Raw genomic sequence first — 26,191 nt, forward strand, 5'->3', positions numbered from 1 at the left:
CTTGCAGATGCAGCTACTAAGCCAGGTCTGCAGCCTGGGCCCAGGGGCCCAGCCCCGAGTGACTCAGCCAATGTGGGCCGAGATCCACCCCAGCGCCCCCCACGGCCATGGGGGTATTGGCGGCTCCGCAGTGGGGTCCCGGCTCTGGTTCTCCAGGGCTGCGTGTCTGGCCTGGCCCAGCAGCGGCCGGGAGGCCCCAGGGCGGGGGAAGAGCAACCCCCCCCCAACTAATGCACCCTGCAGAGCGCGGCCCAGCTCACGCCCTGGAGCGGCTGCCTCTTGGCAGGTAGCCCCATCACTGCAGCACTTCCACGTCTCCACTCTGGGGTGTTCCCTCCTGCATGGCTGCCCCTTGCCTGCCCAGGGCGCTGGGCCTGGCCCTGCACGAGCCAGGGCAGCGGGGCACATTGCTGAGCTGGGCTGGGGCGGGGCGGGGCTCGCCTGCGGAGACACACAAAGCCCACGGCACCTCCTGAGTCACGGTGATTAATTACACAGAACCTGCCGCCTGTACCCCGAAAAGCAGCCCTCGGGGCGGGGCTGGCGTGGGTCGGACAGACCGGCCGGACAGACGCCCTTCCTAGTCACCCCCCAAATCGCAGCCCTCGGGGCGGGGCTGGCGTGGGTCGGACAGACCGGCCGGACAGACGCCCTTCCTAGTCACCCCCCAAATCGCAGCCCTCGGGGCGGGGCTGGCGTGGATCGGACGTGGGTAGTGCTAGGCACAAGAATCATGCACCCATGGTGTGGCCACGTTACAGCCCCATGTTGGTACCACTAGGCGGTAGAATCATGCGCCCGAGTGGCCACGTTACAGCCCCACGTTGGTACCACTAGGCGGTAGAATCATGCGCCCGAGTGGCCACGCTACAGCCCCATGTCGGTACCACTAGGCGGTAGAATCATGCGCCCGAGTGGCCACGTTACAGCCCCACGTTGGTACCACTAGGCGGTAGAATCATGCGCCCGAGTGGCCACGTTACAGCCCCACGTTGGTACCACTAGGCGGTAGAATCATGCGCCCGAGTGGCCACGCTACAGCCCCATGTCGGTACCACTAGGCGGTAGAATCATGCGCCCGAGTGGCCACGTTACAGCCCCACGTTGGTACCACTAGGCGGTAGAATCATGCGCCCGAGTGGCCACGCTACAGCCCCATGTTGGTACCACTAGGCGGTAGAATCATGCGCCCGAGTGGCCATGCTACAGCTCCATTTGGGTACCGCTAGGCATTAGAATCATGCACCCCAGTGCGGTCACACTACAGCCCCATGTTGGTACCGTACACAGCGGTCACACTACAGCCCCACCGTTGGTACCACCATAAGGTGGTAGAACCATGTGAGCCCTCCCCGAACTCTCCAGGGATGGCGGGGGCTCTGCCGGAGGGGTGAGCCCCCCCTGAACTCCCCAGGGATGCCGGGGGCTCTGTCGGCCGGAGAGCCCTCCCCGAACTCTCCAGGGACGGCGGGGGCTCTGCCGGAGGGGTGAGCCCCCCCCCGAACTCCCCAGGCATGGCACGGCTGGAGAGCCTGTCCTGCCCTCCTCAGTGAAGCTGACCTGGGTCTGGCAGAGCGGCTGCAGCTTTGGAGAAGAGCTGTGTGTGGCTTGGGGCCTGTCTCTCTCACCCGCAGAAGATGGTCCTACACAAGGTTTTGACAGCCCCCCCCTCCCCCCCCCATCTCACACCTTTGGAGTTCTCCTTCCTCCTCCCACCAAGCACGTCTCCAATTAGCCAGGCGGTGTCACCAAACACCCCCAGCTCTACACACCCGTTTGGCCAGGCCTGCTCTGGGTTAGCATCTCTGGACCAGCAATTCTCGCCAGGTTAGCATCACCATCCCCACCGGTAAACTGAGGCGGCAGGGCTGGGGGCGGGAGCTGACTTGGCCAAGGCCTCAGCAGCAGAGCTGGACGTGTCACTGGCTCTTCTGTTCCCGGGCTGAACGGAAAAATGAAACGTAACTAAAATCCTTGTGGGATCGTGAATGGAAAATTCCAGGCACTCCCAGGAAATGGCAGCAGGAAGCGGAGTGTGGCGTTCGGATTCGAGGGGCTGCAGCCGTGTGTGTCCCCTGCCAGCCTGTGCCCGCAAGCCCCTCCCTCCCCACCACGCGGGGAAAAGCCACCGCGGGTACCAACGGCACAGGGGCGACCCGGCCAGGGAGCGTGGCTAAGGGATGCTGTTCCGCGGCCAGCCAGCAGATGCCATCCACACATCGGACACAGACAGGCCAAGCCAGGGCCGAGGACGCCAGCCTCGGGGAGAGCGGTTTATCACGTCACATACACGGGCGCAGGTGCCTACAGACATTGCATGGAGCGGTACAGGGCAGGGGAAGCACCGGTGCAGACAGAAAGTGCTTTGCAGGGGGGTGGGAACCCAGCCCCCGGCCAGACCAGGCGTTACACAGGGCGGGGGAACGAGGCTTCCAGCTGACAGCGGGGCAGAGGGAACCGGCTGCAGCCCTGCTGGGGTCAAGACTCCAGTCCCGGGTTGAGACAGGAGCCAGGGGTCCCAGCAGACCCGGCTGATTTTGGACCCATGGGCCCCACCATGATCCTGCGTCCCCCGCCCCTCTGTGGCGCTCTCCCATGGGAAGGGTGTGGGGTCCCTGCCCCCCATGCCCCGAGCACAACTGGGCCATGGCTGCCTTGCTGCCCTGGGGGTCTTCTCCATCCCCCCGCTGCTGGGTGGACCCCCAGGCACCCGAATGAAAGGCCCCTAGAAGGGAACGGGGAAGCTCAGAACCCTCGCAACCCCCTAGCCGGGTTCAGGACCCTCCGTTCCCCGCCGGGGCAGAGCCAATGGTCCAGCTCCACGACTCAATCCAGGCCTGGGGCCATCAGCGTGCGTGGGGCTCGGGGGATGGGGCGCCCCCCGTGCTGCACTGGAGCAGGAGAGCTGGGCCAGGCTCTAAGCCGGGGAGCGGCGGCATCACAAACGCTCTTCTATTCGCAAAGGGCTGGAGGGGCTGGTCCCGGTCCCACGGTGCCAGGGGCCTCGGCCGGCTTGTGCACTCAACATGCTCGTGGCGGGGCCCCGGTGTCCCTGGGGGACTGCAGCCAGCAGGCTCTCCGGGGCATCCCTCGTCTCCCTGCCCGGGGCCCTTGCACTGCAGTCACAGACGAGTCACTGCAGCGTGTGCTCCACGTTCCAGGGCCGGGTAACGGGGCTCCAGCGCCCCCGTCCGTCAGAGACCTTTCCTGGGCAGCGAATACCCGGCAGCCCTTGGGATGCAGCTGCGATTCGGATCTCGCCCCCGCCTGGGACGTGCCTATGCCCTGCTGGGCATTAGCGGCCGGCCTCCGCCCCAGAGGTGCTGCATTGCAGTGGTGCGGGAGCCACCCTTTGTCTGACCCATTCACATTTCACTGGCCACGGGGGTGCTTTGGGTGGGCCTCTCTGAACTCCCAGATCTCATGCGGGCCGGCTGCTCCTGCCAGGGGGCGTCTCAGAGACCCGCAATGGCTGGGGCCAGCATGCACGTCTGTGGGCAGGACCATGCCCGCGATGACCCTGCGCTCGGGAATGTAGAAACACCTGGACTCTAAGTGGTGTGAACGCGCCCCACCCAGTTCACTGCCAGGCGCACCAGCTAGAAGCCAGCCCAGCCTCTCCCTCCAGCGCGGAGAACACTCGACAGGCGCTGAGACGTCACCAGTGGTTCCATGGCACAGCCCTTCTCAGCCCCAGAGCTAGAGCCACGGGACCGGCCGGCCTCGCGAAACGGCCCCTCTGCCGCTGGGCCAGGAAAACGGGCAGGCCAAGGCCCTGAGAACCGGAGCCTCAACAGGTGAGTTGGAAGCAGCCTGGCCACAGGGCTCCTGCCGCCCGGCTGATGGGCGGGGCTCCGAAAAGGGGCGGGGCCTGTCCGATTGCAGGGCAGCAGCTTTGGGAGCAAATCGCTGACAGTTGCCCCTCAGTGACCCAGCTCAATCGGCAACCCCTGGCAATGCCCCCTTTCAACACTGCGGTCAGCAGCACAGCCCCCAGACCCAGACTGCAGCCCCACGCCTCGGCTCCCGCTGGGCCAGCAACCGGAGCGGGAGGCAGGGCTGCCAGCCAGGGACGGAGGGCAAGTGGAGGAAGTGTGTGTGTGTGTGTGTAAGGGTGGTGCATGCATCCCATTGTGTGTGTGTGTGTGTGTGTGTGTGTAAGGGTGGTGCACGCATCCCATTGTGTGTGTGTGTGTGTGTGTGTGTGTGTGTGTGTGTGTGTAAGGGTGGTACAGGCATCCCGGGGTGTGTGTGTGTGTGTGTGTGTGTGTAAGGGTGGTGCATGCATCCCATTGTGTGTGTGTGTGTGCGCGCGCGCATGCGTGTTAGGGTGGTACAGGCATCCCGGGGTGTGTGTGTGTGTGTGTGTGTGTGTGTGTGTGTGTGTGTGTGTGTGAGAGATGTAGCGGGGGTGCTGTCCATTCAGACATTCCCTGGTCGCTATGCTTGGGCTGTGGGTGACCCCTACTGGCCTGTGTCTGTGAGCACTGCCCAGTGGGGGGGTCGCCCTGAGGACCCTCAGGTCACCTAATCCACGGCCCAACTGGTTCTTACCTGTCCCAGGAAGGGGTCTGAACAAAGGAAGGGGGTGGCTCGGGGAAGGGGCAATTTTGGCTGGGAAAACATGGAGAGAGGAGACTAAGCTGGATGCTGAGGGTTGAGGGGCCTGTGGACCCCTCCCCCAAGGGGCTGAGGCTGCCTGGCCCTGACTCCTGTAGCCACATCACGTCTGTGCTGGGCTGTGTCCTGGAGAAGCAATAAACCCCCCAGTTCTACTGGCTGGCAGAGTCTCATCTTGCTGCAGACGGGGGTGCAGGATCAGGGGTACCTGACGTGGCCACAGTGGGTGTGTGTGTAAGGGTGGTGCAGACATCCCGTCGTGTGTGTGTGTGTGTGTGTGTGTGTGTGTGTGTGTGTGTGTGTGCACGCGCGCAAGGGTGGTGCATGCATCCCGTCTTATTCGTGTGTGTGTGTGTGTGTGTGTGTGTGCACGCGTGCAAGGGTGGTGCATGCATCCTGTCTTATTTGTGCGTGTGTGTGTGTGTGTGTGTGTGTGTGTGTGTGCATGCGCACGCAGGGGTGGTGCATGCATCCTGTCTTATTTGTGCGTGTGTGTGTGTGTGTGTGTGTGCATGTGCGCGCGCAGGGGTGGTGCATGCATCCTGTCTTATTTGTGCGTGTGTGTGTGTGTGTGCGCGCGTGTGCGCGCAGGGGTGGTGCATGCATCCTGTCTTATTTGTGCGTGTGTGTGTGTGTGTGTGCGCGCGTGTGCGCGCAGGGGTGGTGCATGCATCCTGTCTTATTTGTGCGTGTGTGTGTGTGTGTGCGTGCGCGCGTGTGCGCGCAGGGGTGGTGCATGCATCCTGTCTTATTTGTGCGTGTGTGTGTGTGTGTGTGCGCGCGTGTGCGCGCAGGGGTGGTGCATGCATCCTGTCTTATTTGTGCGTGTGTGTGTGTGTGTGTGTGTGTGTGTGCGTGCATGTGCGCGCGATCCGCTCTGGGTCAGATTTCCTCAGTTCAGGCGTGTCAGATCTTGGGGAGATGAGGCGGGGGACGGGAGGAGTTCAGCCGGTGTAGAGACTTTGGAGCCAGCAGCAAAGTCTGCCTGGAGGCCCGGACGCTCCCTTTCGGCCGGCGGCGCGAGCCTGGAGCCCTAGATCTACGCGTTACACAAGCTGGCAGCGAGCACAACCCACGATTCCGCACCCGCCAGCTGGGACAGGCGGCTCGGGTGCAGCCTGTGTCTTTGCGGCTAGTCTAACACAGGGGGATGAGCTGAGACTGACTGCGGGCCCTGGGGTCCCGGGGGAGCTTTCTGCTGGGGGTCAGAAGTGCACGTTGGGTTGGGGCCGGGTGTTCTTGGGCGCCGGGGTGCCCAGCAAACCCGCCGTGGGCAGGCTGGGGTAGATGCTGTTGCCGGTCGGGGGACAGCTTCCCGGCACGTGCTCTGGCTCCCGGCCGTCCTGGCTCTCCTGCGCCAGCGGGTCTAGGTTCCGATGGAGCAGGTCTTCCTGGCTGGGCTCCTCCTGTTACCGGGGGGGAGAAATGCCCGTTTGCACCACGGAAGCCACCAAAGTTTCCGCCTGCAGCGATGGGGAGGGCCCGGCAGGCTGGGCCACGGGCGTCGGGCTGCACACTCCCACTGGGGTCTCCTCTCCAAGCCCCGGAGACCTACCAGGCCCACCAGGGCTGGCTAGAGCGCTTGAACAGGGGCTCAAAGTCCTTGTGCCAGGCCAGGGCTGCTCCTTGCTGCCTGCAAGCCTGTCTGGCAAAGGCCGGTTTCCAAGGCCCGCTCAGCAGAGCTCTGTGCATGCGGCACAGCCGGGGGGGCTCTGAACAGCGTCCACAGAGCTGGCCATTAATCGGCCTGGCCCGCCGACAGCGCCACCAATCCACCACCGTTGGACGGCATCCAGGGAGCTGCTCTTATCGAGGCCTGGGAGTCATCCGATCAGGAGCAGACGGGAGCATGTGGTTTAGGCAGAGAACAGCGGGCACAGCCCTCGCTCCGGGCAGCGCGTTGCGGGCACAAAGCCGCTCGGCCAGCAGTCGCAAACAGCCCGTCTGAGCGCAGCCGTGGTCTGCAGGCGACGTGCAGCCCGAAGAGGGGGCTAGCGCTGCCCCCGCCGCGTCCTGCCACCGCGAACCCGCATCGCACACCACCTCCCCAGCGCGACGAGCCGAACCCTTCCAGCGCCCCCAGTGGCTGCCCCGATTTTGCAGTGTGGGAAAGGAAAGCCAGAGACAGTGGGGTGTGTCTACACTTCAGCCATGGGGCGCAGCTGCAGCTCCCGGAGATGTGGCCAAGCCGCCTTTGGTCTCATCAGCCTGGGTGCTGCAGCAGGGAAGTTTCTTGTGGGCAGCCCCACAAGAAATTACCCAGCATCTTGGGCAGGCAGGCACAGGCGGAGTGAAGCCTGCGATGATGTGCGGCCTCGCTGCTGTGGTACCCACGCTGGCTAGCTCCTGCACATCTCCATGTGCTGCAGGGACAGCCCGCGGTTGCAGGGCAGACACCCCAGGAGCCTGGCCAGCATCACTGGAGGGCTGGTGTCAGCAGTGGGATTAGAATGCGGGTGGTCCAAGCCCGTGTTCTATGCTCTGACCAAGCCGTTCATTTCAACCCTTGTCAGACGACAGGGTTGGCCTATCAGGCTCTCTGCAGGAAGGCTGGAGCCCAGCCCCACCACCAGGAAGACCTCTGACCTCCAGCAACGTCTGCCCTCCCTGAGAGGAAGGACAGAGGCCTCCTTGCTGTCCTAGGGCAACCTCAAACCTGGGCCAGCAGGCGCAGATCTGCTGCCGTGTCGGGTGGCATCGACCGAGCCCCGGCGCTGTGCTCCGGGGGGCCTGGACAAAGTGGCAGCTGTCGCCCGAGCCGGGGGCTGGAAGCCCCGCAGACGAGAGGTCTGGCGTGGCAGTGGCCCTTAAGACACAAGGCTCGGTCCTGCACGGCCCCGAGCACCCTCGGGCCGCCGGCCTGGCCACGCCGGGCCTGGAGAACAAGGCGCTCGCGGACAAGGGCGGGGGCTGCCCCCGCCGACTGACCTTGCTGATGTTGTAGAGCAGCTTCCCCACCAGGTCCTTCCGCTGCTGCTTGTTTCTCTCCAGCGCCTCCAGCTTGCTCACCACCGCGTCGATCTTGGGCACGAGGCCGGCCAGGGCGCGCTCCAGCGGCAGGACCCGGCGCAGGAGGCTGCGGAGGAGAGCGCGAGCCCTGCTCAGCCTTCCCCCGCGACACAGGGCGGGGCAGCCACCGCGAAGGCGTGCCAGGCCAGATCCCCGCCGCCGCGGCTGGCCAAGCGCCGCTCTGCCCCCACAGCGCTCTGCCGAGAGACCGGCCGAGGATCTGGGCCCGGGACCGCGCGTGAAACAGGCGGGGTAGATGGAGCCACGATCTCTCCCATGGGGTAGCCGCCCCCAGCCCTGCCCCAAGTGCATCTCGGTGCCTGGCCGAGGGCCCTGCGGTGAGTCGGTGGCAGAGCAGGCTCTCTGGACCCGCGGTGCTGGGCGCTCAGCCCGGCCCTGCTCCCCGGGGAAGTCGTCCCGTGCAGCCTGCACCCTCCAGCCCAGAGAGCAGGGCCAGCCGCTCAGCGGGCGCGAATCAGGGCGACTCCGCCGCTCAGACTTCTGCCATGCGCCAGCCACCCCTCCGCCCTCTGCCTGCAGCATGGCCCCGCCCTGGCTCCCTAAGGCAGGGGTGAGCAGTGGGGGGCTGTTTGCTCCAGCAGCCCTTGGCCCCCTCTGTGGGCTGGGGGTGACGCCTACTGGCCTGCATCTGTAGCACTGCCGGGGGGGGGGGGGGGGGAGCCCTGAGGGCCTCATGCCACATAGACAATGGCCCAGCTGGCTCCCACCTGATGAGGGAAGGGGTCTGAACAAGGGGAGGGGTGGCTGGGAAAACATGGAGAGAGGAGACTAAGGGGTCAGGGGCTGGTGGACCCCACCCCAAGGCTCTGAGGCTGCCTGGCCCGGACTCCTGCAGCCACGTCACATCTGTGCTGGGCTGTGTCCTGGAGAAGCAATAACCTCTCTGTTCTACTGGCTGGCCGGGTCTCATCTTGCTGCTACAGGGGTGCAGGTTTGGGGGGTACCTGACCTGCCGTCACAGGGGCTGGACACAGCCCTGCCTGGCCGGGTGTCACGCTACCGGATTTTAAGGGGATCAGACACGTCACTGCTGCACCCGGGGGGGGGGGGGGGGGGTTGCCCCAAAAGTTGGTAAAAGGGGCCATGTGAGGTGTCCAGTGAGAGCGTGTGCTCTACTGATTCCGAGTGTGCTATTCGTGTACTTGCATGAGACCTGTGTGTGGCGTGAGAACTGTGCGCTGCGCAGGGCAATGGGCGAGGAAGGCTCAGCCAGTGGCTATGCTGATGGGGGCGCAGGGAGAGCTGGGGTGCCTGGGGGGTTTGCTCGGGAGGTTCCGGCTGGCCGGATTGGCGGCTGGAGCGTTCGGTGGGACGGGCTGTGGCCTGTTTGCAGGTCTCCAGTCGGGGCTGCAAGGAGCCCCGGGTCTGAGCGATTCGCCCTGAGCGGACGCCCTCAGCCATGCGGGGGGCCAGGACCAGGTCATGCCCGCGAGGCCCAGGTGGGCGTGGCGCCGCGAGGGGGCGGGACAGCAGGAAACCGTGCCCTTTGCTTCCCGGCGCTGGCCCAGCCCCCGCAGCGACCCACCTCTGGAATTCCTCCTCGGACACCCAGGCGGCCTTGTTGGCGTGATTGTTCTTTGCATCCACGAGGCTCAGCTTGTCCCCTGGGCTGTCGTCACCGTAGGACTTGCCCAGGTTTTCAATCTCGGCGCTCAAGGCGACCTGGAAGGCAGAGAGCGTCGGCCGGACGGCAGCGACCAGGCCTAGGTCGCTCACACAGGCCAGGCTGTCAGAACGGCGCCTTCCCATCCCCGGCAGGGCGCGCAGGAACGCAGGCACGGCTGCCCCAGTCCCCAGGCCTGCCGGGGCACAGGGCCCAAGGCACTCTGGAGGGGGAGCTGTGTCACCACCGGCTCCCGACTCAGCCCCCGCCTTTACCCGTTTCTCCTCTAGGTCGTTCCTCATGCGCTTCTGCTCCTCTTCGTCCAGGATCTGGTTCCCGTCGGTGTCAAACCTGGAGAAGGCGGCTGTGATCTCGTGCTCTGCGTGGCCCAGCCTGCGGCGGGAGGCAAAGAGGACCCAAGGCAGGTGACTCGGTTCGGCCCCACTGGTGACGTGCCGCGGCATGAGAGCAGCACGTCGGGGGCTAGAAGAACCCGAGGTGGTGACATTGGATGGCAGGTGTGTTTGGTTTCGGCAGATCCCCCCGGAACGGCAACACACAAAACGTTTTGAGAATTCACAGCTGCGTGGCCAAATAGCGGAGAACACACCCCGCACAGCCGGCCGCGCTTTGCTTTGACACGGTGTGACGGCGCGTTGGGGTCCCCCGTCTCCTGCACCCCGAAATGGCACAAACAGACCGCACCAGCCGGTGGAATAGAGGAAGTTTATTGCCTCTCCAGGATACAGCACAGCACAGATGTAGTCTGGTCACAGAGCTGGGCTAGGCTGCCTCAGGCCCCCTTGAGATGGGGGAGACTGGGCCCCTAACTCCAGCCCCTTTCCCTAGGCTGTCTCCTCCATGCTCCCAGACAGCCAGCCACTAACTCCCTTCCAGCCCTGCCCCCCAGCCAGGGCAGCATCCACCTTCCTTTGTTCCTCTCCATGGGGGGTGTCTGGCCACTGGTTTGCATAGTGACTCATCCTGTTTTGCTGGGTCGTGGTACCCACGGCAGCCAGTGGGGGTTACCCCAGAGCCAGCAGCATAGAAACCAGCCAGGTACCCCCACTACGTCATACTCGGTCCAGAGGAAGCATTTTGATATCGGGAGACCAAACGGCTGTTTGGAGAGCCAAGGTACAAAGGTCAAAAACGCAAAAGCCAAGCCAAAGTTTCTTCAACTCTGCTGAAAAAATTAAAGTTTTGGGTCACCCCAAACAATCGCCTGGCCCCAGTTTTTCAGAACTGCCGGGGAACCGAACAATCCCTTGTTGACACAGCGCCGACAGGAGCCACCACCCAACGCCCCCGGCACAGGAATGAGCCTTCTTACTGCGCGGCGTGAAATGGAGGGGAAGGGCGGGTTGCTTTCCCAGTGCCCGCAGGGAGCCACCTGCTTCCCGGGAGCCGGCTGGAGACCGGAGGGTCTAGATCCATCGCTCTAGTTAGCGGAAGCAGAGAGCGCCCCGGCTGGGGGTACAGACCACGGCACAGCGCCGCCTCCCGCCCAGCGTGGAGAGCCAGGGAAAGCCGAGGCAGGTCGGGGCAGGAGCTCGGGCCAGCTGGGTTGAAAGCGACCCAGCAAGCTGGAGCTGGCTGCCACGGGGGCGGAGGAGCAGGCGCCGGGCGGCAGCGGCTCTGTGGATGCAGTAGCTGGTTCTCTGCCTGGACGTGCTGCCCGCTGTGGAAAGCAGGGCTCGGGCAGGGCGCACGGCAGCGGGAGGGGAGGGACCCGCCCGGGGGGCAGCCCCCGACGAGGGGAGCAGGGCTCGGGCAGGGCGCACGGCAGCGGGAGGGGGGAGGGACCCGCCCGGGGGGCAGCCCCCGACGAGGGGAGCAGGGCTCGGGCAGGGCGCACGGCAGCGGGAGGGGAGGGGAGGGGCCCGCCCGGGGGGCAGCCCCCGACGAGGGGAGCAGGGCTCGGGCAGGGCGCACGGCAGCGGGAGGGGGGAGGGACCCGCCCGGGGGGCAGCCCCCGACGAGGGGAGCAGGGCTCGGGCAGGGCGCACGGCAGCGGGAGGGGGGAGGGACCCGCCCGGGGGGCAGCCCCCGACAAGGGGAGCAGGGCTCGGGCAGGGCGCACGGCAGCGGGAGGGGAGGGACCCGCCCAGGGGGCAGCCCCCGACGAGGGGAGCAGGGCTCGGGCAGGGCGCACGGCAGCGGGAGGGGGGAGGGACCCGCCCGGGGGGCAGCCCCCGACGAGGGGAGCAGGGCTCGGGCAGGGCGCACGGCAGCGGGAGGGGAGGGACCCGCCCAGGGGGCAGCCCCCGACGAGGGGAGCAGGGCTCGGGCAGGGCGCACGGCAGCGGGAGGGGGGGGACCCGCCCAGGGGGCAGCCCCCGACGAGGGGAGCAGGGCTCGGGCAGGGCGCACGGCAGCGGGAGGGGGGGGACCCACCCGGGGGGCAGCCCCCGACGAGGGGAGCAGGGCTCGGGCAGGGCGCACGGCAGCGGGAGGGGGGGGACCCGCCCGGGGGGCAGCCCCCGACGAGGGGAGCAGGGCTCGGGCAGGGCGCACGGCAGCGGGAGGGGGGCAGCCCCCGACGAGGGGAGCAGGGCTCGGGCACAGCGCACGGCAGCGGGAGGGGGGGGCAGGGGCGTCCGGGGACACGGGGGCCGGTAACTGGCCAACTTACTCTCTCAAACTGTTCTTAAAATCCTCAAACTCCAGCTCCCTGGCACCGCTCTGGAGCGCTTTCTGCACGTCCGAGATCCGCTCCTTCTTCAGCTTCAGCCTGGCCAGCGTCCTGTGGTAGCCCTGGGCCACGGTGCACAGGGGTCACTGGAGAAGTGGGGCAGGCCGGGGCCCTCGAGCCTCAGCGCAACAGGCAGACCCCTGCGGCGCCTGCCCCTCCCCCCACTGGGCTGGGGCGCGGGGCGAGCTCGCTTCCGGGGGCCGCCCTGGCAGACAGGCTCCACCTCGGGGCTCTGCCCGGGGGCTCTGCAAGGGGAGCCCAGTTCACGTCAGCGGTGGGGGCTCTGCCCCGCCCCGGGCCCCGATCTGTGGCGGGGCCTGGAGGGACGGGAGCTTGGGAGAGCGCCACTGCCCATGGCTTGGTCCCTCCCCAGCTCCCCCGCTTTGCTCGCCCTGCCCCGCGCCTCGGGGGGCACGGACCGGGGCCTGGCAGGGGGGCAGCCGTCCCTGGCGTGGGAGGCTGGGCGAGGGCTCTGCCCCACAGCGCAGGCCCAGGGCCCACCAAGCTGGGCTCCAGAGGTGGCGCCCCCCTGTTCCTGGGCCGGGCTGCGGGGCGGGCGCTGGGCCCTGGCTCCAGAGTGTGTTAGGACAAAGCTGGGGGGGGGGGGGGGGGGCCTACAACCTGCTTCAGGATGTCCGAGAGCTGCAGCTCGCTCTTCTGGCTGGACAGCTCCTCCTTCACCTCCGAGTAGGTGTCGTTGATGATGGCCAGGAACATGTTCTAGCGAAAGGAGCAACGGGCTGGAGCAGACGCAGCCCCGCCGGCCACCCCCACCAGCCCCCGCCCGCCCCCGGCCCCCGCTGGCCCCCGCCGGCCACCCCCACCAGCCCCCGCCCGCCCCCGGCCCCCGCTGGCCCCCGCCGGCCGCCCCCCGCTAGCCCCCGCCCGCCCCCGGCCACCCCCACCGGCCCCCGCTAGCCCCCGCCGGCCCTTCGCCTAGCCGTGGGGTGGGAAGAGGCCACGTGTGGGCGCAGGCCGCTGCACTACACAGTGTCTGTCACAGGGATTGAGTGGGCACCTGGCCCCCAGTGACACTGCCCCTGACAATCCGGGGCGAGGGAGGGCGCCTAGAGGGGCACGGAGCTCTCAGAGCGGCGGAGCGGCTCACCGCAGTGGGCTGAGGCAAAGCCTGGCTCTGCAAGGATCCCCCTGGGCCCTGCGCCCCACGAACCCAACCCTGCTGCTCCCTCCGGAGCCGAGAACGTGGGTCTGCCAATCCCTCCCGTTGGTGGGCGTGGCCCGAGCCTGCCTCGCCCCCCTCTGCACAGGGACCCGGGGGCAGCAGCCTCCCCGGCACCACTAGCCCAGGGGCGGGAGCCACCCTGGTGCAATCCCCCTTCCCCTGCTGGGAGAAGGGCTCTCCCCCTGGACCTGAACCCTGGGGCCAGGAGGAGAGTCCCTGCGCGTCTGACTCTCCTGGCCTGCGGGGCCCGGCCCTGGGGCGAGCTCTTACCAGCAGCACGAAGAAGACGAAGAACACGTAGGTGACGAAGTAGATGGGCCCCAGCACCCTGTTGGCATTGTCGATGGCGTTGTAGTCAAAGTCCCCAAGGATGATGCGAAACTGGGTGAAGCTGGGGGCAGAAAGGGCCCAAGGTCAGCAGCCCAGTGCCAGCCCAGCGCCTCTTCCCCTAGGCATCGCCGCCCCCCCGCTTTCCCAGGTGGCTTTGAGATGTCATACAGCGTGCTTGTGCGCGGCTCCCGTGCCTCTGGCACGCTGCCCTGGGTGCCGAAGGGGTGCGGGGCAGCTAAGTGACAGAGAAGGATTTTGCCTCCCTTGAGGGGTGCAGAATAAAAGTCGTCTCCGCACCCCGCCGGGGGCGTCCCCCAGTGTTTGGCTGGCCTGGCTCTGATGAGCCCCCTGCCTCCTGTTTCGGCCACAGCAGGGGGCTGCTGTTCACTGGGCGTTAGTGTTTGCACGCAGCCTCGGGGGTCAGGTGAAGAAACGCCCCTCACGTTCAATTGCACCCGGTTGGGCATTGGGCCCGCTGACCCAGGGTAAGGCAGGAGCCGGGGCTAAGCGATGCCAGACACCTCCCCAGCGACCCCACCGGCCCAGAGCCCACGAGTGAACGCGCCGAGCTCGTGTTCCAGCTCCGCCTCCTGCGCTGGTCCCGCCGCCCCGGAGCCGCAGGGATGCCGTGCAAATCCGCTGGGGTTCTCCCAGGGCCGTTTGGCTACGTGGGACAGAGGCCCCCACTCAGGTCACGCTGCTGGGAGGGGGACGGCTGGCCCGGCTGGGGCCGAGGAGGCTGGGACTTTTGCTTTCAGCTAGGAGGCACAGAGCGGCAGGAGGGGAGGGGGAAGAGGCAGCCGCGGAAGAATCCCTTCGCGGGGCTCGTTTCCCCGAGATCAGCCACTTCCTGCCTCCTTTCCTGAGCAACTTTATGGGGCTCGCCCCCGGATTTCCAGCCCTCGTAGGGCGATTTCTGGGAGGGGGATTTCATAGACCCCCAGGCTAGAATGGAGGGACACGAGAGGTACCAAGTCCAGGCCCTGCCCTCCCGGCAGGACCCAGCACCGTCCCCGAGGTGTCTGTCCAACCCGCTCGTCCAGATCTCCAGGGATGGCTGGCTGAAGACGTAGAAGATCTCCAGGGATGGCTGGCTCTGCTTCTCCCCCGCCTCCCTGGCAGGCCCTGCGGTGATCGGCCACACACCGAGCTGTAGGCTGTGGTCACTTGTACCCTCCCGGGATCAGAGCAGGGCTGGGGTCAGGGCCAGGGTCAGGGCCAGGGTGTAACAGCTGGCTGTGCCAGAGCGCCCGCTGTGCAGACAGACCGTCCTGCCGGCAGGTAGGTGTGACGTGGGGGGGGGGGCTGTCTGCTCTGTGACCCGGGTCCCCTGCGCTGGGCTGCGATTCCCACTGACTCACCCACACGTGGATTGGCCCAGATACCTAGTCCCAGCCGGAGCTGATAACAAGGCTCTTTCCAGGGGGAGTGTGACGTAGTGGGGGTACCTGGCTGGTTTCTATGCTGCTGGCTCTGGGGGAACCCTCACTGGCTGCCGTGGGTACCACGACCCAGCAAAACAGGATGAGTCACTATGCAAACCAGTGGCCAGACACCCCCCATGGAGAGGAACAAAGGAAGGTGGAATGCTGCCTTGGCTGGGGGGCAGGGCTGGAAGTTAGTGGGTTGGTTGCTGGCTGTCGGAGGGGATGGAGGAGAGCCTAGGGGAAGGGGCTGGAGTTTAGGGGCCCAGTCTCCCCCATCTCAAGGGGGCCTGAGGCATCCTAGCCCAGTTCCTGTGACCAGATTACATCTGTGCTGCGCTGTGCTGGAGGAGCAATAAACCACCCTCAATTCCACTGGCTGGTGCAGTCTGTTTGTGCCATTTCGGGGTGCAGGAGACGGGGAACCCCCAACGCGCCGTCACAGGGAGACACAAAGGGAGGAGGGGGAGACGGCAGTTTCTGGCTGGGAAACACGAAGGGAACAGACTAAGCTGGGTGCTGGGGGTCTAGGGGGGCGATGGATCCCTACCCCAAGGGGTCTTGGGCTGCCTGGCCCTGACTCCTGCAGCCACGTCCCGTCTGTGCTGTGTCCTGCAGCAGCAATAACCCCCCGTTCTACTGGCCGGCGGGGTCTGTTCTGGCTGCTCCGGGGGTGCAGGGTCGGGGGCAGAGGGCCCCGCTCTGAGTCAGGGCTGATAGATCATTCTCTGGCAGCCGCAACTCAACGGGCGTTTCCACGGGCGTCTGCGGATCAGGCCCAGCCGGTCCCTATTGGACCCAGCCAGGGCGCTCAGCACAGCCCCCGCGCAGGCCGAGGGCGGCTGGGTGTGCGGGGCCCGCAAGGCGTTCCCATCCCCGGGAGTCGGCCGGCGTGACGCCGAGTTTCACTGTGCACGGAATCGCGGAGACGCCGTTTCCCGAAGAACGAAAAGGGCCGGCGGCCCCAGCCCAGCGCCCGGAGCCCCCCCAGGAGAAGGCCAAGACGCGCTCCGTTTCCGTTCCACGGTGCAGCTGCCCGGTGGGCTGATGCTGAGCGAGTCGGGCGGGGAGCCAGCTCTGTTCCCCGGACACGTGGGCTCGCAGGGCCTGCCAGGCCGTCACAAGCAGCGTGTTTCACTAGCAGCAGCCACTGGGCCCCCGGGCCGGGCTGGCGCAATGCGACTGCGTCGTGCCTTCCCGGAGAGGAGGGCGGCTCCGGGCAGAGGTGGCGGGAGGGAAGAGGAGGGAGGCGCACGTACTTACATGCATTTAATAAAGGTGCTAAAGTTCTCCACCTGCGTCCCGAAGAGAAGGTAGCCCAGCTGGGCGTAGGCGAAGAACACAATGAAGAACATGATGGCAAAGCCCAGGATGTCCTTGGCGCAGCGCGCCAGCGTGGAGGAAAGCTGGGTCATGGTTTTGTTGAAGCTGATGTACTTGAATATCTAGGAGAAGAAAGCCGGGGGTGAGGTAAGGTGTGGGCGCCTCCCAGACAGATGCACATGCCGAGGGGATCGTCTGACAGCAAGAAACGCTGCGGCAGGGCAGAAGAGAAGGTAGAGAAGAAAGGATGTCCAATAGCTCAGGTGTCCAGGAGGTAGAGTAGGTACAATTCCTGCCACAGACTTACTGTGTGACCTTGGGTGAGTCACTTAGTCACCCTGTGCCTCAGTTACCCCATCTGTGTAAGGGGATAACAGCACTGCCCTGCCTCCCAGAGGGCTAGGGAGGATAAAAGCACTGCAGGCTAGGGACATGAGGGCCAGAGAAGGGTAGGATACCACGTAAAGCCCAGTGGCTCTGTACCAAAGGCCGGTCGCTGCCTAAGTCCGAAAGGGTCTCAGCAGGCCCAGCGTGGTCTGGTGGCTGTTGCCAGCTGCTGGGTGGCCAGTGGGAAAGGAGCCGGCTGTCTTAGCCCAGGGGCGGCCTCGGCTAGCGAGAGCGTCTCACGAGTCACCCTCCTTCACCAAAGCTGGCTGCGAGTTTGTAACCGCAGCGCTCTGCGGGCCAGGGCGGTTTGGCTCCCGGCGTGGGCGGGCCTAGAACAGTGGCGGGGGCGACGGCACGCAGCAGCGCTGGACTGGACACCCAGGGAGTCTACAGGCGTGTCGCCTTCGCCAGGCTGGCAGGGAAGCCTGCACCGACGGACACCAGCGGTAAACAAAGCGTCTCGCGGGCCACCCGATGGGCCGCCGGGCTGCCCACCACCGCCCCAGCGGGTCCACACTGGGAAAAGCACCACCCGGATCAGCTCCAGCTGTCACCCCTCTGGGCCACGGTCCAGCGGGTCTGGAAAGTGACCTTCCCGTCGGCCCTAGGGGGTCCGGGCAGGGCTGGCGGGACACTCCCTGCGCGGCGCGGCGGGTTCGGAGGCCTGCCACTGCCGGGCTGCGGAGACGGACATTGCCAGGCGCCTGTGTGCAAAGGGCTGGCCTCTGATTTCGCCTGCGGGCTTGGCTTTTCCAATGGGCAGACTTGGGGGGACGGGACTGAAGGGCATTTCAAAAGGAAACGTTATTCGATCGAGCCACGAACCCACGTGGGGGATTGTTTTGGGTAGTGGCTGGGGAGAACCACGTCGCCAGCTCCCCAAGCACAGAGCCCACGGGGCAGAGCGGCCGTGCGGAGGGGGGAGCCCCGGAGGGAGAGTCCCCTCCCCTATCCTGCGCCTGCGCTCGGTGCGCAGAGGGAGCCCGGCACAGCGGCCGGCCAGCAGGCGCACCTTGATCCAGGCGAAGAAGAGGTTGACGGCGTTCATGTTGTTGTACTGGGTCTGCCAGAAAGCCAGGAACTCGAAGTCCGCGTAGATGTCGGGGTGCCGCAGCAGCTCCCCCATCAGCCGGTTCACCTCGATGGTGCGGAAGATGTGGAACACGATGGCGACCATGGAGAGCTGGAACGAGGAGGGGCCGGGTTATGCGGGGCTGCAGGATCCCTGGGGCTAGAGACGTCAGCGAGTCCCGGGGGCTACACGGGGTGGCAGCGAGGCTCTGGGTTAGCCCCGTGTGCCGTGGGGGGGGCTGTCTGCTCTGTGACCCGGGGCCCCTGCGCTGGGCTGTGCGATTCCCACCGACTCCCCCACACACGGACTGGCCCAGACACCCAGGCCCAGCCTGAGCGGGTAACAAGGCTCTGGGTTAGCCCTGTGTGCCGTGGGGGGGGCTGTCTGCTCTGTGACCCAGGGCCCCTGCGCTGGGCTGTGCGATTCCCACCGACTCCCCCATACGCGGACTGGCCCAGACACCCAGGCCCAGCCTGAGCGGGTAACAAGGCTCTGGGTTAGCCCCGTGTGCCGTGGGGGGGGCTGTCTGCTCTGTGACCTGGGGCCCCTGCGCTGGGCTGTGCGATTCCCACCGACTCCCCCACACACGGACTGGCCCAGACACCCAGGCCCAGCCTGAGCGGGTAACAAGGCTCTGGGTTAGCCCTGTGTGCCGTGGGGGGGGGGGGGGGCTGTCTGCTCTGTGACCCAGGGCCCCTGCGCTGGGCTGTGCGATTCCCACCGACTCCCCCACACACGGACTGGCCCAGACACCCAGGCCCAGCCTGAGCGGGTAACAAGGCTCTGGGTTAGCCCCGTGTGCGGGGGGGGGGGGGGGGCTGTCTGCTCTGTGACCCGGGGCCCCTGCGCTGGGCTGTGCGATTCCCACCGACTCCCCCACACGCGGACTGGCCCAGACACCCAGGCCCAGCCTGAGCGGGTAACAAGGCTCTTCCAGGGGAGAGAAAGGGAGGGAGGCGGAGACGGGCATGCAGAGAGGAGACTAAGCTGGATGCTGGGGGTTCAGGGGCCAGTGGACCCCACCCCAAGGCTCTGAGGCTGCCAGCCCCTGACTCCTGCAGCCACCTCACGTCCGTGCTGGGCTGTGTCCCGGAGAAGCAATAAACCCCGTTGCACCGGCCGGCGGAGCCAGCTCTTGCTGTCCGGGGGTGCAGGGTGGGGAGCCCCGAGGCGCCGTCACACCCCTCCCCAGCCAAGCACTCAGGCGTGCACAAGTCACGGCCGTAGCGCCTGCCGCCGTCTCCCTCTCGCCCCCAGCGCGGCCCAGGGCCCGCCCCTCACCAGGATGACCACCACGTCCAGGACGTTCCAGACGCTGGCGAAGTACTGCAGGCGGTGGATGCGCAGCTCCAGGCCCTCCTCCACCACGTAGTAGAAGATGAAGACGCAGAAGACGACCTCGCAGGCCACGATGAAGAAGTCCCAGGTGCTGACGTAGCGGATGAGCTTCACCGTGCGGATTTGCCAGGAGGGGATTGCGCCGCCGGTGGCGGGAAATTCAACCACCAGCCTGGGCGGGGAGAAGGAAACGCCCGGGGGAGCGAGGGAGAGTGTTGCACGTTAGTGCGAGGCCTCCAAAGGGGAGGGAGCCCCGAGCCTCAGCGGCCCCCGGTCACGGGAGAGCCAGGCACTCCCCCCGTGGCAGGCAGACGGGACCAGCGAGACGCCGTGTTCTCACGGGACAGCGAAGGCTCCTTATTAGGCGGGTGGTGGCCGCCGACAGGCTGTCAGAGCCGCAAGGGGACGCAGGGCTGGGGTCTCACTGATTTCCCTCACACCCTCCCCTTGCAAAACTGCTCCGCTGCCGTGGGACGTACAGCGCCTTGCACAGCAGCGCCCAGTCTCAGCAGGGCCTCTGAGAGGCAACGCGGAGCTGCGGGCCGGGGGAGGAAGTGGGCCTGGGGAATGTCACAGGAGTTGATCTGGATGGTGTCTACTTTTCGTCTGCATAACAGCCTGGCTAGCCACTGCTGGCCCAGGAGCCCTGCCCCAGCTGAGCTCCGTGCCAGCGTGCGAGGCTCCCCTTCGCACGCAAATCGGCATGCCCCGGGCATGGCCGCCGTGATGCACTGTGCTCACAGGGACCCGCCGCCGCTCTCTAGTGCTGGAATCGGGCCGTGGCTGGCACCGGGGCGACGTGGCTCTGGTCGGAGATTCACCCCTCCTCCAAAGTCAGAGCTCACTCCCCCATCCCCTCTGGCTAGAGGTGCCTGGGTTCTCATCCCGCCCGCCAAACAGCTCCTTACAGGCTGGGGGCAAGTCTGTGAGGACAGCCAGGGCCGCCCCAATGGGGCGCCGGGCTGGGATCACTAGGGCAGGGCGCTGAGGCCAGTCAGGGGCTGAGTGCACTGCGGGGGCACGCATGGGGGCCAGGCTGGCCAGGCTGAGTGCGCCGGCGGGGGCGCACATGGGGGCCAGGCTGGCCAGGCTGAGTGTGCCGGGGGGGGGGGCGTGGCCGCACAGGGGTCGGGCAGGCCACGCTGAGTGCACCATGGGGGGGGCAGGCCACGCTGAGTGCACCATGGGGGGGGCGTGGCCGCACAGGGGTCGGGCAGGCCACGCTGAGTGCACCATGGGGGGGCGTGGCCGCACAGGGGTCGGGCAGGCCACGCTGAGTGCACCATGGGGGGGGCGTGGCCGCACAGGGGTCGGGCAGGCCACGCTGAGTGCACCATGGGGGGGGGCGTGGCCGCACAGGGGTCGGGCAGGCCACGCTGAGTGCACCATGGGGGGGGCGTGGCCGCACAGGGGTCGGGCAGGCCACGCTGAGTGCACCATGGGGGGGGCGTGGCCGCACAGGGGTCGGGCAGGCCACGCTGAGTGCACCATGGGGGGGGCGTGGCCGCACAGGGGTCGGGCAGGCCATGCCGCCTACCTGAGTACGCAGAACAGGTTGATGTTGGCGTTGTACACGGAGAAGTCGGTGAAGACCACGCGGGTGCCACGGTCCAGCCACAGATTGTCCTTCAGGACTTGCAGGGCGTCGGCACTCTCCTCCCGGGTCAGCTTGAGGTCGATGTAGTAGCCCCCCCCGCTGTAGCTGGTCAATCGGCCCCAGTGGGACGAGCCGCCCAGCTCCTGCTCCGAGTGGTACCGCCACCTGCCCAGGAAGAGCCCACGGCAGTGACTCGGGCCTGGGACGAAGCCGGTCTCCCTCTGCCCCGCCACGGAGGAGTGTTGGCTCCAGGGCTGGGGCTGCCACGTGGTGTCTCCAGTGACGAGGCCTCGCCACCAGGCCTGTGGCCGCTCCCAGGGCCGAGCCCCACCGCAGCAGAGAGATTCTCTAGCCAAGGCCTGCGCCAGGCAGAACTACGGCACTAGAGAGACCGGGCCCAGCCCAGCCCACCGCCGATGTGCATGTCCCATGTGGGGGGGCTGTCCATCTCCGGCACGGGCGCGGGGCAGAGCTAAGCCTCCAGCAGAGCCACCCAAGGCTGTCCAGTGTGCGTGGCAGACTCCTCCTGCAGGTCACAAGCTAGCCCTCCCCCGACCGACGTTCCCGCCATTGTTTCCATCCATGTGCAGAATACATTTTGTTATAATGCACGTGCGGATGTGCACCACCAAGAGAAACGCAGGCTGCCGGCTGTGGGCGCTCTGCCAAGCTCCCGGCGTCCAGCGAACACTGCCCAGCCCCTCCCCTTAGACAGTTCCCTTTAATGCCTCTTCGCTGGTTGTGCTCACCCTGCTTCCAAAGCCCCAGCGACTGCGGCTTTAGCTGTGTCTGGCCCTGCGCCAGCCGAGCAAACCTTGCACCTGCTACCGGCAGGATGGAAACTCCCCAAACTGTCCGGCCCCCGTGTCTTGGAAGTGCCCTGCGAGCGCTCGCTCAGCGGCTGCCTCCTGGCTCCATTGCGTGGCTCCCCCAGCCTGAAGCCAGCCCGAGCGTTCGGAGAGGCGTCTCCTCGCCGGGGGGCCCAAGCCCCCCCTGAGCTGGCCTCTCGCACTGCGGACCGCGGGTCGCAGCTCCACGTTCCAGTGCCTGCCCGTGGCAGCCCCACTCGCCTCCAGCGTGGGCCCAGGTCCAACGGCAGGCGGCTGGTAGCCCAACGGCCCTAGCACCTGGGGCTGGGCTGAAAACAGGCTCCCAAGGCTGGCGCGTTGGGCCTGGTGCAAACTCTTCCCCCCAGGGCCGGCTCGCCAGCCACGCAAACAGACACCAGCTCTGCTGGGCGTGGCCGAGCCCCCGGCAGGAGGCGGGGGGAGTTCTGCAGCCCCCCCATCTGCTCACCCCGGGACTAGCCTTCCCCCTGTTCCCGCAGACGCTGGCCACGGCCCTGGGGGCGCCCGGGCAGGGCGTGAGGCCAGAGGGGCACTTACGCAGTCCCGTTGAGGAGCCCAAAGGGGACCCGCTCCTCCTTGTCCTGGGCGTAGGCGTCGTAGCAGCCGGCAATGTCCGCCTTGAAGGTGTCGTGCACCACGCAGGAGTTGTTCTGCACCTTCAGCTGGCGCAGGCGCGGCACGCCCAGCAGCAGGTTCTCGTAGTAGATGTAGGACTGGGCGCTGTGCGCCAGCGACTCGTTGTTGTACCACTTGGTCCAGTAGAGGCTGTCCAGCAGTGGGCCTTGGGTGTACTGCGGAGCAAGAGGCGGCAGGCCCTTGGCTGAGGGGATGCCCCGGGCGGGGGTCTTCCCTGGAGGCTGCAGCCAGGCTCAGCCGGCCTTGCCCCATTGCTAAGGAGGGGCGGGGGGGGGTCCTTTGGGCGCGGGGAGGGTGGCAGGGGAAGGTGAACCATGCAGGGGCAGCAGGCGAAAGCCAAGCCCCGGCTGGTTGCAGGCTGCTGCTGGCAGAAACAGACAAAGCAGCTCTTGGCACGCTGTTCCTAGCTGTCTGAGCTGCACAGGGCGGGGGGTCGCACGAGCATTTGCACGAGCACTCGCACGAGCACTGCTCAGCGCATTCTTCGGTAGCAGCCCAAAGGCTCCTGTGCACCTGTCCCACCCTTAGCCACGGCTCTGGTGAAATCAGCCGGGACTAGCACCCCAGGGAGCTCCCACGCCGCCTGCCTGGGGCTGGGCCTGCTGTTCCCAGGAGGATTAGGGTGCCGCAGGAGGCTGTCACACCGATATCAGAACACGCTGCTTGTTCACGCCCGGCGGGCCCCGGGCCCAGCTCTGCCAGGATTTGCTGCAGGACTCAGGGGAGCCTCTCTGCCCAGGGGTTCTGTGAAATGGGCGTAAGCGCAATTCCTGCCTCCCAGCGTGGGCCTGCCTTGTCCAGCGCCCGGCGCAATGGGGCCTCTCAACGCCCCAGGCCCGGGAGTCACCCCCGGACCCAAAGAGCCCGTCAAAGGACGTCCCTACAGGCCGGGAACTCAAGCGGGCAGCCAGAGGAGCCGGGCACAGGCGGAAGCAAAGGGAGCAAGGCCCCGCGGGCCGCCCGGGGTGGGGCTACGTGGCTTCAGCCCTGCCTGCTGTACTCACCGCCCAGAACTCAGCCATGCTGCTGATGGACTGGAAGGAGACGCCGCTGTCGGAGGGGGTGTGCAGGAACAGGTCGGACATCACCTTGGTGTAGTAATAGGCATTGGTGCTGGTCATGCCGTACGTCACTGGGGAGCAGAGAGAGGGGCTGTTCCCGGCACAGGAATGCTGGAGACCAGCGGTTCTCAGACACCAGTCTGGGGCTGGCTTGGACTAGCTGGGGCCTGAGCCCCGGGTCCCAGGACTCTGGCTACTGGCCCCCCGCTTGGGGCTGAAACCCTTGGAGCTCGGGCTGGCAGCGTCGCTTTTACTGTCCTGGGATCACGGGGCGGAGGTGTGGGAGCCCCAGGGGAGCCGGGGGGGGGGGGGGAGAGGGGCTGTCTGCTCTGTGACCCGGGGCCCCTGCGCTGGGCTGTGCGATTCCCACCGACTCACCCACACGTGGATTGGCCCAGACACCCAGGCCCAGCCTGAGCGGGTAACAAGGCTCTTCCCAGGGGGAGAGACAAGGGGAGGGAGGCGGATCGGCCGCCTGGCTGGGGGCAGGGCCTGGGAGCTGGGCAGTTTCTGGCTGGGAGGACGTGAAGAGAGGAGTTCGGGGGGGGGGGGGGGGGGCTGTGCACCCTGCCCCAAGGGGTCTAGGGCTGCCAGCCCCCGACTCCTTATGTCCTCATCCCGTCTGTGCTGGGCTGTGTCCTGGAGACGCATTAACCCCTGTTCTACTGGCCGGCGGGGTCTCATCTCGCTGCTACGGGGGGCAGGGTTGGGGGGTCCCCGACGCGCCGTCCCAGCCTGCAGGAACCTGCCTCGAACTCCCTCCCTGGGCTCCATCCGCTCAAGCCCTCAGAGCCAGGAGCACCGAGCCGCCCGGCCATGCACGCGGCTGGTCCAGTGGCTCTCTCCCACAGGCCTCGGGCCAGGCACCGTGGCTGCTCTCAGCCGTGGCCCTGGGCCTCTCGTGGCCCACTCGGCACAGCTGTGGCCCCTGCGACAGCCTGAGAGCCGTGCCGGAGGCAGCCCACGCTGGGATCACGACCTCGCCGCACCTCCCGGCCAGAGGGTCACCCTGTGGCCCACCCTGTGGCCCCTGCGCCAGGCTTGGCTGGGGGCCCCACTCTGGACCGGAGGCCCCCGAGGGCCTTGCCTGGGTGGGAAGCTCACTCAGCAGGGCGCTGGCCTTCGCGGGGACACGCTCGCGCCCCGCCCGGCAGACCCCGCCCCCCGAGTGCCTGAGCGCTAGCCGCCCCGTGCGCAGCCGGCCTGCCAGGGGGCATGAAATACAAGCCGCTGCGCCAGGCAACGCACAGGTGCGCCGTGCAGATAACAATGAGCCTTCGCCGAGCAAACAGCCATTGTTCTGCCCACACAAAGCCCGGGCGGCTTCGGGACAGAGCCGCACTAAATCGTCCCCCAGGACAATGCGAGCTGCCAGCCCAGCGCTCTCCCGCCCCCTCCCCGCGCGGCCTGACGTCCGCCAGGCGGGCTCAAAGCAGCCCACGCCGAGGCCCCCAGAGCAGGGGGCTGGTCTGACGTCTCAGGGCCACGTGCCCTTCAGCAGGGCTGGCGTGGGCCCCCGGACACCCTGTCCCCGGGGTGAGTCGCCGGCACGTGTGTGCGCACAGCCCTGGCGTGGCTGCGCGGCTGAGCGCTCCGGCTCTGTCCCAGGGAATCGTGGGAGAACGTGGCGGGGCTGCAGGGCAGTGCGGGACGGCACTGAGGGGAGGACTAGAGCATGGCCACGGCGTGCGCGCTGCCAAGGAAAGCACCCCTGCGCTCTTAAGCCCAGAGCCCGGCTGGGGCAGTCATCTTGGGCTGAACGCCCTGGGCAAGCCGGGTGTGTGGACGGGGGCAGGGGAGACGCACGCAGGAGCTGTTCCCTTCTGCTTATCTTGTGCGGGACTCTCCCCCGGGACATGCAGGGGTCTCCCCTGGGACGTGGGGGGGAGGTCTCCTCTGGGACGTGGGGGGGGAGGTCTCCCCCGGGACGTGGGGGGGGTCTCTCCCCCGGGACGTAGGGGGGGAGGTCTCCTCTGGGACGTGGGGGGGGTCTCTCCCCCGGGACGTGGGGGGGGGGTGGTCTCTCCCCTGGGACATGGGGGGGGTGGTCTCTCCCCCGGGACGTGGGGGGGGAGGTCTCCTCTGGGACGTGGGGGGGGTCTCTCCCCCGGGACGTGGGGGGGGGTCTCTCCCCCGGGACGTGGGGGGGGGTCTGCCCTCCATTTGCTGTCTGGACTCAGCCAGGGCATCAGGCGCCGTCCAGAGACCCAAGCAAGTGCTGCTGCTGCAGAGGCCAAATGGGGATGTGGGTCTCGGCCCTTCGAAGGGCAGAGCCCTGAGCCCTCCCCAGCACCTTGGCTCCCCCTTGCAGGGAGCTGGGCAGGCGGCACCCGTCTCAGAGCCGCCGGGGCCAGGGGATCCCAGAGACTCACCCCCCAGCTGGGCAAAGATGCCCTCCCCCCACCCCAGGGAAACGGAACATTTTCCATTTGCCCCCAGTGTCTGTGAACAGCTGAGTGGGGAGCCCCTAACCGGGGCTTTTAAAAACGCGGCTTTTTGTTTTGAACCCAAAAGTGTTTCCTCCCCCGCCGCAATCCCGGGGGGTCGCCGCGCTGCGCGTGGGCCAGACAGCCCAGTGGAGGCTGCGCTGCGGCTCCCGGGCCTGGCTTTGATCAGCCGATTAGCGCATCCGAGCACTTTCCTCCAGTCGATAAGCTGCTGCCCGTGGCGCGCGAGCCGCCCAGTGTGCCGCGCTGTCCTGCAGCCCTGCCGGGGGGCCCTGCCAAGCACAGCCCCACCCCGCACGGCTACTCACGGAGGCAGATGTCCACCAGGAAGACGACGTAGACCAGCAGCTCCCGCAGCGTGGTCTTCACGTACAGCTCCCGGTCGCCAGCCGTGTTCTCCGTCAGCGTCGTCCCCCAGAGACCTGCGGGCCACAGAGCAGCGCCAGGTCGACGGAGGGAGGGGCTGCTGGCATCCCAGCCTCGCTGAGGCAGGGCGCGGGCCCGCAGAAAAGGACAAGAGTCTACTATAGGCGCCAGCTGAGGGGGCTGCTCCATTAGCTCAAGGGGCGGAGGGTGAAGAAGGCCATCACACAAGCC

At 67.1% G+C, this 26,191-nt stretch overlaps 1 protein-coding gene across 5 annotated transcripts in view; it reads right to left on the bottom strand.

The window, feature by feature from the left end:
* Positions 1-1,871: 1,871 nt before the first annotated feature.
* PKD2L1 (polycystin 2 like 1, transient receptor potential cation channel) overlaps positions 1,872-26,191 on the bottom strand; it is a 37,025-nt gene continuing 12,705 nt past the window's right edge. For all 5 annotated transcript variants that reach the window (XM_075934602.2, XM_075934600.2, XM_075934601.2 and 2 more), the window contains 14 exons: positions 25,903-26,016; positions 23,091-23,218; positions 21,988-22,241; positions 20,543-20,767; positions 18,949-19,177; positions 17,608-17,778; positions 16,149-16,330; positions 13,402-13,522; positions 12,570-12,668; positions 11,889-12,010; positions 9,529-9,646; positions 9,176-9,312; positions 7,549-7,696; positions 1,872-6,026 (listed from right to left, as the gene is read on the bottom strand). In XM_075934602.2, coding sequence (XP_075790717.2) covers positions 5,826-6,026; positions 7,549-7,696; positions 9,176-9,312; positions 9,529-9,646; positions 11,889-12,010; positions 12,570-12,668; positions 13,402-13,522; positions 16,149-16,330; positions 17,608-17,778; positions 18,949-19,177; positions 20,543-20,767; positions 21,988-22,241; positions 23,091-23,218; positions 25,903-26,016 — 2,249 coding nt within the window. In that variant the 3' untranslated portion in view covers positions 1,872-5,825. The remainder of the gene's footprint in view (positions 6,027-7,548; positions 7,697-9,175; positions 9,313-9,528; positions 9,647-11,888; positions 12,011-12,569; positions 12,669-13,401; positions 13,523-16,148; positions 16,331-17,607; positions 17,779-18,948; positions 19,178-20,542; positions 20,768-21,987; positions 22,242-23,090; positions 23,219-25,902; positions 26,017-26,191) is intronic.

This window comes from Pelodiscus sinensis, chromosome 8, assembly GCF_052426305.1.
Source record: "Pelodiscus sinensis isolate ZL-2025 chromosome 8, ASM5242630v1, whole genome shotgun sequence".
Classification (NCBI taxonomy): domain Eukaryota; kingdom Metazoa; phylum Chordata; order Testudines; family Trionychidae; genus Pelodiscus; species Pelodiscus sinensis.